Source organism: Saccopteryx bilineata, chromosome 10 (assembly GCF_036850765.1).
Source record: "Saccopteryx bilineata isolate mSacBil1 chromosome 10, mSacBil1_pri_phased_curated, whole genome shotgun sequence".
NCBI lineage: Eukaryota > Metazoa > Chordata > Mammalia > Chiroptera > Emballonuridae > Saccopteryx > Saccopteryx bilineata.
The window spans coordinates 47373499-47386147 of record NC_089499.1 but is presented as its reverse complement, the minus strand read 5'-3'; the positions used below and the strand labels follow the sequence as shown (position 1 = coordinate 47386147).

The 12649-nt window shown below is 56.4% G+C and overlaps 1 protein-coding gene across 1 annotated transcript in view; it reads right to left on the bottom strand.

Annotated features, from left to right (window-relative positions):
- PLXND1 (plexin D1) overlaps positions 1–12649 on the bottom strand; it is a 52616-nt gene that overhangs the window by 13867 nt on the left and 26100 nt on the right. Inside the window, exons 9-20 of the mRNA XM_066244528.1 lie at positions 9490–9594; positions 6800–6889; positions 6504–6597; positions 5352–5506; positions 4405–4556; positions 3439–3538; positions 3194–3333; positions 2247–2414; positions 2075–2165; positions 1579–1842; positions 1342–1491; positions 360–474 (exon numbers count right to left, since the gene is read on the bottom strand). Coding sequence (XP_066100625.1) covers positions 360–474; positions 1342–1491; positions 1579–1842; positions 2075–2165; positions 2247–2414; positions 3194–3333; positions 3439–3538; positions 4405–4556; positions 5352–5506; positions 6504–6597; positions 6800–6889; positions 9490–9594 — 1624 coding nt within the window. The remainder of the gene's footprint in view (positions 1–359; positions 475–1341; positions 1492–1578; positions 1843–2074; positions 2166–2246; positions 2415–3193; positions 3334–3438; positions 3539–4404; positions 4557–5351; positions 5507–6503; positions 6598–6799; positions 6890–9489; positions 9595–12649) is intronic.

The window sequence follows — 12649 nt, the reverse complement described above, 5'->3', positions numbered from 1 at the left end:
CATTATTTTAAGAGCAGTAAATCCTAGGTTAACTTCCATGAACAACCCTCTCTTAAGTAGCTTCAGTAGCTCTCTATTGACTGGGAAGCAAGGTTCCAAGTTCCTCTGGCTGGCACTGGGGCCCATGCCGGGGCCTAGACAGCATCCCAACATCTATTTTCCCCCACCTATTTGTGCTGGAGCTGAGCACACCTCTCATCCCGCCTCTGGGCGTGGAACCTGTTCCTACCCCCAAGCCTACGTTTAAGCTGTGCCCCCAGCCCACGATGCCTTCTCTTCTATCTGCCCATCTTCAGAGAGGCTGGAGCAAGGTGGGGTAGGTCTCCCCTCCAAGGTGTTATGAGGGCAGGGCTCCTTACCGACCACGGAGAGCAGCAGCAGGACACTGCAGATGACGATGGAAACAATGATAGCGGTCTCACTACCGCCGAGCTGCAGCGTGGCAATGGTCTGGTTGAAGTTCCCTACCTGGATCTGCACAAAGGTAGGGGGAGGGGCTTGGAGCTTCCCTGGACTTAGGCCTTGGCTCTTCTCCTAACTAGCTTTGTGGCCTGGGACAAGTCACCTACCCTCTCTGAGCTCAGATACCACATCTATAACACAAAGATAACCACGCCCACCTCCTGGGGATGCTTGAGGGCTAAATGAGATATTTGTCATGCTTGTAGTCAGGGACCTGTCACAGAAAGGAACTCAGTACAGGGTGCTATGATTATTATTACAGGCCGGGAGAAGTAGTGGAGGAGCCAGGGAAGTTCACAGGTCCTGGCTGCCATTCCCAAGTACCTGTAGGGTTGTCCTGGGACCAGAGGAACAGGTGGTGACTGAGGGCAGAATTGGGACTGAGGTGTAGATGAAAGGGAGCTTTCCCGGTCAGAGCTGTCTTGAGGAGATACTGTTTCGTGTGAGGAAATGAGCTCCCCATCCCAAGAGGCATGCAAGCAGGTACAGTGAAGAAAAGATCCCACTTTCTGGGCCCTCTCTCCACTCCTCTTGCTTCCCTCCCCTCCATGATTCTGTGTGGTGACTGGCAGCACACACTGTGGTTGGAGCATGTAGTAGAACAGGGACAAGTTCTTACAGCCATTCAGAGTCCAGCCCCATCAGGCCTATCACTGACCTTGATTAGCTGGGGCATCAGTGACCTTGAGCAAGACCTTAAGTTCTCGCCCCTGTTTCTTCATCTGTCCAGTAGGGATGTAAAGCTCTGCTTTGCTCTGCTTGCCTAAGCTATTGAGCATGAAAATGCTCAGTTCCAATGTGCTGAGCTAGGGACAGGTGCTCAGGCAGATGGGGCTGGGGACTAGGTCCTCCTTTGCCTCCAGTGCCCCATCCACTCACTGTGATAGGCAGCTGCCCCTCAGCTGTGCCCAGGGACTCGTTGACCGAGCAGTGGATGACTCTCTCCGAGACAATCTGGATGTCACAGGCCACTTGGCCTATCTTGACCCGGTACTCATGGCTCTCCAGCCCCAGGCTGTCCTGCTCCTTCTGTGAGAGAGGAGGGGAGTGCTCACCCAGGCCCATGGCTGAGCCCAGCCTGCTCAATGCCCCCACCTGGCACCTGCTAGCACTCACGTGGATGACTAGGGTGAGGGGCTCCCCAGGGTGGTGCTTGATCCACTTTTCTCTCTTGGCCGTGGAGAACTGAGGGTCAGGGAGGTAGTCCAGACGGAATCTGCTGCCCCGCTGTGCCTCCTCGGAGTCCAGCAGCTCCTCGGCCACTGCTACCTCATCAGCATAGGCCCGCCCATTGATGAAGAAGTCCACTGGTGCTGATGCATTGCTTAGGGCCCCCGGGGATGGGCAGGTGATGAGGGTAGAATTGAGAACCTTGCAGAGCTGGTGGGACAGGGCCATGGGCCAAGGTTGGGGATGGGGGATGAAGAGATGGACATGGAGAAATGGGGAGATTGAGGTTTAAGGAGACAGAGAGATAAGAAGAAATGGGGAGACAGGAGAGAGACAGACAAAGAGGCAAAAAGATGGGAGATGCAGCAGAGTACGGCCCGGTTAGTCAAGGCTGCCGGCCATCCCCACCAGCCCTACCCACCTCGGTCCCCTGCCCCCTCACCGTGGGCTGCCGGCCAATGTGGTGCACAGCCATGGACACATTCTGCACCATATGGAAACGCTCGCCAGCAACTGTGATGGTCCTGCCACCGCTGTGGGGACAGCAAGCCTCGTCAGCCCACCTGCAGCCCCAAAGAGCTAGAACCACCTGGGGATCAGGGTCAGGGTCTCACCTGATGGGGCTGCGGCGGGGACTGATGGCTGTGATGACCGGGTTCTGCATATACCAGAAGGTGAGGTTGCCACGCACACAGCCCCGGCGCTCAAAACGCACACACACGGCCACGGGAGTCGGCAGGGCGCCCCCAGGCACCGTGCAGGAGATACTGGTGTCTGTGCGCCTGAGTGAGGGCAATGGGCTTCATCAGCAGAGCCCCAGCTCCCATTGCTTGCCCCTGCCCAACGCTCCCTGCCCCATCACCCAGGGGCACAGACCTGTGCACTTGTATTGGATTTAGGCCTTTTCAATTGGCCCCAACCTGGTCTTCTGCCTCCTTGTACATAAATCTGTTTCCATATTCCCACTGCCACACTCTACCCCTCCCCACCTTGAATATCCTCCTTTCTCTTCTCTGACCTTGCCTGTACTACCCAATTACCCAGTCCCACCTCCTCCAAGAAGCCTTCCCAGAGCTCTTCTCTTGACTCTGCCCTCAATGAGGGTCCTGTCCCACGGCTCTGAAAGCCCAGGCTTTTCTCCTAATCCCAACCCTATTGGGTATTTCTATTTCCTATGGGAGTGTCTGCTTTTCCCTGAGGGCTGAGACTGTGTTGGGCTCATCCTTGTGTACCTAGCAGTGCCTTGTGTACCTAACAGAGCTGGTACACAGTAAGTGCATAATATAGACAGAGCTGTTTACCATGACCTAAGGATCTCAGAGCAATCATCACCATTTTTAGCGCACCGTCACTTATGGAGCACCTACTGTATGCTGGGCCCAAAGTACTTCCCACAGTTCACTGATACTGTTATAACCAGATGAGGAAACTGAGGCTCAGAGAGGAAAAGGGTCTTGGCCAAGGGGTGACGCATGATTCCAGGATAGCACCCCCGCCCCTCCAGCTCCCTCGCCCCATGGTTTCTATGGGCTGGAGTGGGAAATGGGGCCAAGAGACTTACACAAGCTCCGTGCAGGGCTCCGTGTCATTCAGGAGGACCTGGAGCTCGGAGCCCACATGTAGGTCATTCCCATGGATGGTGATCCTGGTGCCCCCTGCCTTGGGGCCCATGGAAGGCTCCAGGGAGTGGACCAGGGGCAACTGTGGGGTGAAAGGCAGGCGGTCAGGCCTTGGGCCAGTCCCTGGGTGTGTGCTTGGCCGGGTGGGTGGGGCAGTGGGTGGGACGGTGGGCAGCAGCCCCCTTACCACGTAGGAGAACCGCTCCCGTGACTTGCCCTCCTTGCTGGCATTCACTGTCACCACATCGGAGAAGGCCCCTGGGGCTGGCCCCGTGGCACACACAATCCTGCAGGAGGCAGCTTTGGTCAGGAGAGCAACTTGTGGATCCTGGCGGCCTGTCAGGCACCAAACTGCTTCTCCAAAGAACAATGTCCCCATTGTACCCCAGGGTATGTGAACTCCCCATTCTTGCACTCAACCACCTCCCCTCCCACTCCCGGCTGGGGCTGGCATTCGGCCGGGACACACCTGAGGGCTTTACCCCCTGAATTCCCTATCAGTTAGAAAACAGCCACTGAGCCCCCCAAATGTCACCTGGCTCTTCCTGAGGACTATCCACTGCCCCACAACTTTCCCACAATTTTGCAACTGTAAGACAAGGAGTTAGAGACAAGATAGTGTCCTAGGACACCTGAAAATCCTGTGACCACAAGAACATTTGCTGGGCTGGTAGCCCTATCAGCAAGCCTGCTATAGGGGCCCTCAAAGGAAATCTGGTTCATTCATTCCCTGCTCCCGAGGGTTTCCTTGAGGCTGCACAGCTGGAGGCCCAGACCTTTGTACCTCACCAGCAACCCCCACATTTTCTTTGTTTTTGTTTTTTAAATATTTTTTTTCTTTTATTTACACCACATTTTCTTAAATGCATCTTTTTTTTTCATCAGAGCAAGGCTTCTGTGGAAGCTGGGCTGGTTAAAGGCAACATGGGAGGGCTTCCCTGAGGAGCGGGCACTCGAAGGGTAAAGACTGATGTCCCCAGCAGAAAAGGGCATGATGTGGGTGGGAATGACCTCAGCAAAGTCCAGGTGAGCTGGGAGTGAGCAGCCTATGGGGGTGCGCAGCAGGGCGCCTGCTGGGAGGGTAGACGGCCAAGGGGATAAGAGCAAGCAGAGATGTGGGGTGGGGCCTGGGGGTCACTCAGACACTACTTACTCTTCTGACACCGTGTATCTATCGACCAGTGGCTCACAGGCCACGCCGCCAATCCATACGCCATGGGCCACATCACTGAGCCGCCGGCCCAGGTTCCTGCCACGGATGGTCAACAGGGTCCCACCATCCAAGGGGCCACTCAGGGGCTCGATCTGCCAGGTGACCACAGAGAGGTGTGAATGAGGTCCCGAGGCTAGAATGCTGGCAGGGTTCCCCACCACTGTCACAGGCAGCCAGGGGGAGGCAGGGCCACCAAGACCGAGAACATTGAGACCGCCAGTCACCTGGCAGGTCACTGGGGCTGCCAGTGAGGACGTGTATGTGAGTTCTTAAGCCCACTAGGGTCTGGGGACACAGAGTGAATGGGCAGAGTCAATGCTATTTGGTGGTGCTGGGGAGGGTCTCCTGAGGACACAGAGGTCCACTCTCAGTGGCCACATCTGACCACACAATCCTACCTCCCAGCCAGAACTAGCTGGGCCTGGGATGGGCCCCTGTCCCAGGCTGGGTCAATCAGAATCCTTCCCTGAGACCCTTTTCCTAATGAAAACAGAGGCTTGGGAGTAACTGGCATCTGCAGTTGTCACACTAGCAAGGTCTCCCTGCCCTCACTAAAAAACTGGACACTCAGCCCAGCATCTCTGCCACCTGACTCCCAACGTCCCTCCCTGCCTCGCCATCTGTCTCCACAGTACTTACCACCTTCTACATATAAACTATTTCCCTACCCAGCCCCGACTAAAACATCAGCGTCGTGAGGACAGGTACTTTGTTTTGTTCACTGCTATGTCGCCAGGACTGGAGGGGTCTGGCACCCAGGTGTTCAACAGGTAACAGTGCACGTGTGTGCCTGGGCGTGTGCAAGCACCCGTGCTGTGGGTCCCTGAGCTCGTGTCGGGTGCTGCGTAGGTGCCCACGCGGGGGCTTCCCTGGAGGAAGGTGCTTACCGCCCGGATCTCAGGGGCGGGGCAGGTGCCAGGCAGGGGCTGCAGGGGCCCCCGAAGGCGGCAGCCATCACTCCACATACACAGGTGGCCTACGTCCTCCCGGCCCAGGCACTGGGAGCAGTCGGGGCTGCCCATGGCGCAGTTATAGACCTCCACTGGGGAAAACAGAGGCAGCATGGGTTAGCCCCGCCCCATTACCGCTGTCCCCTCCACACTCCCCAACTCAGTGTGGTGTCCTGCCCAGAGGCAGGTCCCGGTTCTGAGGGTCAGGACCCCATGAGGTTCTTGGTACTTTCTCCAAACCCTCTGGGGCCTGTGCTAACCCCAGTGCAGCCACAGCCTTGTTCATATCATTCATCCTCACTGCGAGTCTATCATATGGGAGCTGTTTATTAGCCCCATTTGACAGACAAAACACAAGGCTCAGGGAGACAGAATGACTGGCCAAGGTCACATAGGCTGTGAGTGACAGAGCTGGGGTTCACACTCAGGCCTGAGCGGATCCAGGATGCTGGGAAACACTGAGCAATGTGGGCTCTGCAGGCCACAGACCCTGGGAGGGGCCCACGGAGATATGCACGGAGGACCCTCAAGGGCCTCAGGGTGCTGGCTGGGCTGAGGCCTTTGTGGTGGGGATGTGGGGAGCACCCTGTCCACTGGGGATGTCTAAGGTTCCCCATGAACTGTCCTCATGAACAGACAGTTGAGTCCCTTGGAGGGTTGACTCAAACATACAGACACCATCTACCATTTAGGGGTGTCGACTGTGCCCTAGACACCCTTGTAAGGCTTTATGTGTGTCATCTCAGCAAATCCTCACCAAGCCCTCTGCAAAATGGCCTGTGCCCGCATTTCACATGGGGACACTGAGGCTCAGAAAAGGAAAGATAAGTACTGTACATGCCTGAGGTTCCACAGCCAATGGCATGAAGATGCCTTGAAGGCATGGTACCTGGTCGAGTAGCTGCTCAATACGTACTAACTGGTAGGGCTGGCATCTGAGAGTCTGTGTGCATCAGGGAACGCATCCAGGTGAGATGGGACAGCTGTAACTCTACTGGGAGCAGTGGAATGAGGTCCCCCTGCAAGGGTGAGCCCCACCCACTGTGGCTGGGGACCCTGTGGCCATGTGGGGAGGTTGGGGGCTCCAACCTGTCATGGGGTCAGGGCTGTCCAGGAATCGGGCTGGCTGTCCCTTTAGTTGGAGGCTGAGTGGAAACACCTGGCTTTTCTGGGTCGTGTGTAGCTGGAAAAGGATGGGAAAAACATGAGGGGTGTAAATGATGTTCGGGTCACTGGGGAAGAGGGTGTCATGGAGATACATGAGGACAGGGCTGTTGGGAATGGGGGCACCAAAAAGGGGGAGGGAGGTTAGATGGGATGAAGGCGGGGCAGCATCTGGACTTGTGCAGCCCCCCCCTCCCCCCCCGCAGAACCACACCACTCACCACCACTTGATTACAGAGTACAGCTGATTCATTCACCCACATGGCCTCAAAGACATCCTGCTGCCCAAAATTACATTCAAGGGCTGCACTCTGTGGGAAACAAGGGTGTGTGGTGGGGAGAGTCAGGTCAGCACCCGCTGCCCTCCTGCTCCGTCAGGACATCATGACTGCTGCCTTGGAGAGAGGGCTTGGTCCTACGATCAGGCCTTGGCCCGGGCTGTACTCTCCTCCAGAATGGCCTTTCTTGCCTCCACATCCAATATTTGAGGGAAGTAAGGAGTATTCAAACACCTAGAGCTTTGGCCTTGTGCTCTCCATGTCACTAACAGCCTCTCCAACATCCCGTAATGGGCTAAAATAAACTAGGGCCTTTTACTCAGCGCATGGAGTGCTGGCTCTTTAGCATGACCAACATTTCATTCAAAGTTCATCCCAGTGAAACTCCACCTGCTCTTTGAACCTTAACACCCCCCACTTCTGCCCCATAAGGCCCATGCCCCAGACAGTCCAGGACACTCTGGGACATTGCCCATCCTGTCCTGCCCTCAGGCCTTTGACCAAGCCCATTCTCCAACCCAAAAAGCTTGTCCCTCCTTTTATCACCCAGCAAAACACAGCCTTCAAAATTCAGCACAAATGTCCCATATTCCAAAGCCTTCCCAGACCTCCCTCAGATCAGGGGGGCACTCATTTGATCCTTCGTCCACTCATTCAGCAATACATATCTGGGTGTGTGCTGAGGCTCCACTGAGCTCCTAAAGCTGTCCCCGAACCTGTATGTCAAGGACTACCCTTATCCCAATGCTCCGGCTCTGTTCCCATCCATCCCCCCACCCACTAGGGAGGGCTGGGGCTCGGTCTTGGCCCCTCTCACACCTCCAAGGGCAGCTGATGGCAACTGAAAGAGCCCAGGTTCTACCTCACACAGTGCCGGGTTCAAATCCTAATCTCTGCTACTTCCTAGCTGTGCAGTCCTATGCATGTGGATCTCCTCTCTGAGCCTTGGTTTTCTAAACTGCAATGGAACAAGCTTCCCTACTCTGCAGGGTTGCTGAGAAAACTGGAGATAGTGTATCTCTAGTAGATTGCACACAAAGGGTGCCTAATATGTGCTGATTGTTATTAGTATACAGGTGCTCAATAAATGTTTGTTGAATGAATAAATGGCCGAATTCCCCAGTCTATCTTGCCCTTGGCCCAGCATGGGGCTTCCAGGGAGTAGCATCAGTAAATATTTGCTGAGTGAAAAAACTCAGGTTTCATGAGTGTTAGGCCAGCCACGTGGCAGGACTTCCTGTTTATGTTCCTATCATTGGCAGATGTGACACCATGAAGAGAAAGCAGGTCAGCAACCTTTCCCTTGCCCTGCCCTCTTTCCCCTCTTCTCTCTTTCCCCCCGCCTTAACACAGGAAAGTGGTTACTGACAGGGCTGAAAGCCCTTATTTGTCCCCTGCCATGCTAAGTTGAGAGGCGGGTCTATCCTCTGAGTCCCTGAGCTTAGGCCTCAGCTACCTTGGAAACAGCAAGTCCAGCATGTTCTGGAGGGTCCCCAAGCTACAGGCTCAACAATCAGGGCTGCTGCAGATGCCAGGCAGGGGGCTCTGCCTACCTTACCCTCAGCGTTCTAGAAGGAGGCCTGGGGCCAGGAGGGCCAGGATCACTGAGGCCCCGTGAGGGCAAACACACAGCCAGAAAGCAGCAGCCAGGACCCACACCTAGGGCTTGGGCCTCCCCGTGCCGGGTGCTGGCAGCCCAGGGAAGCAGCACTGCCCTCCACATGGGCCCAGACCCCTGGAGGCTCTGGGAGGCTCGGCCCCAACCACTGCAGGGTGGAGTTTGAGGGACAAGTAGGGCCCCACCTGCCCCTCACAGAGCTCTAGCCCCACCATGGAGCTGCCTGACACATTCCAGATGCCCAGCACGTGGCCCCCACGTGTGACGACAGGCCCCAGCTTCACCGTGAAAGCGACAGATGGCAAGTACCCAGGAGCTGCAGAAGGAGGTGGCTGGCATGATTCCAGGACTCATCAATGCTTCCCACCCATAAAGGACCCAGAAAGGGGTGACATCCCTTCCCCCAGCCCAGATGGGCAGTGGGGGAAGGGACAGGAAGGCTGGCTATAGGAAAGAGCACTCAATTGGGAGTCCAGGGCTAGGGTGCAAGTCTAGCCCGATGTCATGTCACACAGAAGCATCAATTTCCCTTTTCTGGGCCTCACTTTTCCCGTCTAGAAAAGGGAGCATGGGGTAGCAAAGGGGTTCTCCGGCCCTTCTCCAGGGAAGACCGGGCAGCCACACCTGGGGAGATACATCCAGGTCCACAGTTCAGCCGAGGGGCAGGGCACAGCAGATATACATGGGCAGTGTCCACCATGGGCTGGGCAGGGGCCCAGTTCTGCCAGGGTAGGGGAGACGGGGGGTCCTGGCCAAAGCATTCTGATACCCAGTGGTCCTGGCCAAGGTTTCCCTCAGGTTGCTGGTGGCCTGCTATCCCTTTGGCCTAACCCTGACCACCTACTTCCCTGTCCCCCTCTTCCTGTCCTAGCAGAGTGGGGCTTTCTCCAACAGAAACTGAAAACTCAGAGCAAGCAAACCAAAATGCGCAGGTGGGCCGGCAGCACTGGGCCCCGCCTGGGACCTGGCTCTTCCAGACCTCCGCCCCACCCCACCGGGCCTGGTCTCCACTCACCTGGAAGAAGGCGGCGTTAGTCAGACGCACTGGGATGGTCTGGGAGCTGCCCGTGGGCATGGGTGCCAGGGGTGAAGGCAGGATCTGAGGGCAGTCCTGAGGGCTCTGCAGTCAAAACATAAGGAGGTGGGGGTAGTGGGGGGCATTTTAGAGACAGGCTTCATGGCTGCCCCAGCCTGCTCATTAAGTCCTGCCTCCCCAGGGAGGTGCCAGTCAGCCATGTTGTGAGAAAACATTAAGAACAAAACCACATGGCGCAGTGGATAAAGCGTCGACCTGGAAATGCTGAGGTCGCCGGTTCGAAACCCTGGGCTTGCCTGGTCAAGGCACATATGGGAGCTTCTAGCTCCTCCCTCCTTCTCTCTGTCTCTCCTCTCTCTCTCTCTCTCTCTCTCTGCCTGTCTCTCCCTCTCCTCTCTAAAATGAATAAAAATAAATAAATAAATAAATAAATAAAAGAACAAAACCACAAGATCTAGCAGCACTGAGGGCAAGTGCCAGAAAGTCCCATAGAGCATCTCACTTGATCCCCAGAGCAACTCCATGGGCAGGATGGTTTACTGGCCCCATTTTACAGATGAGAAAACTGAGGCACAGAGAGGAAATAACCTGCTCAGAGGTGGAACTGGATCCCTCCCATGCCTCTGAGAGGAGGCTAGGAAGCTGAGGCTGAGGACTGGCCCCCTCTTTGTCTCTGGGCTCCACCTTTCCTGTCTGTAAAATGGGGGGCTGTGCCAGTCTCCAAGACCCCACTAAGCTCTGGGATGCCAGTTTCCAGGTGATATACCTTAATGATTCAAAGAAAAGAACCCCCAGAGAAATGAGCTGTGAGGGCCCTGGTGCTACCAGGCTCCAATGGACAGACCTTCCTGCTTCCAGGGGTTCAAGTCACAGCCCTAGGCAGAGGCGCAGCTCCCAGAATCCTGGGGAGGGCCTGGGCATCATCATTCCCATAGTGGAGGTAGAGTCACTGAGGCTACTTCAAAAAAGGGAAGGAGGGAGACAGGTTAGAAGGATAGGCAAGAACCTGAGGTTCAGAGAGATGGGGGCTGCCTGAGGTCAGAGGGCAGAGCTGATCTCTGAACTCCCATCTGCCTGACTCAGGCCAGAAACAGACCCGTGGCGAGGGGCAGAGACCAGGGGGTAGGACTGTACTCGCCGTTCCACCTTAATGGCCTCTCTGAGCTAGGAAGTTTGGAGCCCCCATCCTGCCCTGTGCTCCTGGTGGGCCATGTCCTGCCTCCTCACACTCCCAAGAGCCTGACCTGCGGGGACCCTGAGAGGGGGGCACTGGGGACCTGGGAGCAACCACAGCCACACTGAGGAGCCGGCCACTCTTCAGTCCAGGGGCTTCCTGCTCTGCTCTCCTCCTGCCCAAGTTTGTCCATGGAAGGGTTTGGAAACACGATGATCCATTTGTCGCCTTGAGGTCACCCAACAGCATCAAAGGCATCTAAGGATGGTATGTGGAGGCCTTCCTGAGGTCTTCTCCCCTTGTTACTAGTCAGACAGGGAGCTCCTTGAGGAGAACCTCAGGGATCCAGTGTCAAACCAGACCTCGAGGGGACACCAATGCCAAAAACAACAACTAATGATCATGCTAATGACAGCGGCAGCCACTGCTCGCACAGCCCTCGCTGTACACCTGGACGGTTCTTAGCACTTGGAACTGTATTCATTCACCAAATCCTCCTTCCAAGCAACCCTATGAATTAGGTGCTATCATTACACCAATTATATTGACAGGAAATTGAGCCACAGAGAAGCAGAATGGTTTGCCCAGGACGGACTGTGCAGCACAAGAGGCCTCTAGCTGCCCAGACCTTGCGCTGACTACCAGGCCAGAAACGCTGCCCAGGCGGGTGGGTTTCCTTGGGAGCAGTGTCTGATGCGGAGCACAGGGGCCTTGGCTGAAGAAGTGACCCAGCCAGACCCATGCGAGGCCTCCTGAGCTGACCACACTGCAGGACTGGGAGGTAGGCGCTGGTGTCCAGCCCCCTATGTGAGCACACACGAGTCGCTGTCCCTCTCTGCGCCACTGTCCTGTGCTGTCTCATGTATAAACCCCATGGAATTTCAGGGAATAAAATCCACATGTTTTCAATCAAGTTCCATGGCTGCTGCCAGTTCTGCTTTGCAGCTGGCTGGAGACCCAGCAGCTCTGTCCCACCAGCTCCTCCCTACCCAGGGGGTAGGTGGCTGATGGGGGTTGGGGGGCCTGGGAGTGAGGGTCAGAGACTCCACCCAGAAGGAATGACGTGGGGCCGACTCGGAGGGCCCTCTGACTCCTCTTGACCCTTACATCCTTTGGCTACTTGATGTTTGTACCCATTTTACTGAGCAGAACCAAGGGTGAGAGTGCTGGCACAGCTCTGCCCTCCTCCACTGCCTCCCAGGGGCAGCTGAGCCTCCACGGGGCAGCTGCTGTGTCTACTGCTGGCCTCCACCCCTACCATCTGCCTCCCACTCTGGCTTGGCCTGTGGGGGACCTCCCCTAACGCCAGGCCTCTGGTTTGGGAAGACTGACCCTACACCCGAGCCCCAGGGGTGCCCAGACTGCTCTGGCCTCAGCAGCTGGTTTGGAGAGTATGTGCAGTCCCAGTTCAGCAAGTGAGACTCAGCTATAGGACTTCTCCAGAACCACAGTTCTCGACTCCCAGGGCTGCCGGCAGAGCAGGAGCAGCCTGAAGGGGCTGAGCCCGTCTTGCCCCCAGGAGGGAGGGCCTGCCTGAGCATGGAGCCTCCCAGAGGAGTGGGAAGGACCTTGACCAGTGTTGGAATCCCTGGACCCAGTTTTGTCTAGAAGTAATGCCATCCCCCACCCCAGACTTTTCACTAACATGAGCCAAGGAATTCTGTTGGGGCCAAGGTCAGTTTGAACTGGGCCTTCCTACTTGCAACTGAAGGGTGGAGGCCTCCTTGTCCCAAACCCAGCCAAGCCATCAATGCCTCAGAAAGAAGCCAGTGGCTCTCCCTTTGCAGGCATGAGGCCTGGGCATGGCCTGCAGGCTCAGGAGACCAGGAGTGGGGACAGACGCGGGGCAGCAGTGCAGGGAGCCACAGACCCAAGGCAGGTCCAGCATGTGCTGGTTCAGAGGCCTCACCTGCTCCACGTCGTGGCTCACAGGCTCTCCATGTTCTCTGTCAAGCCCAAGGGCAG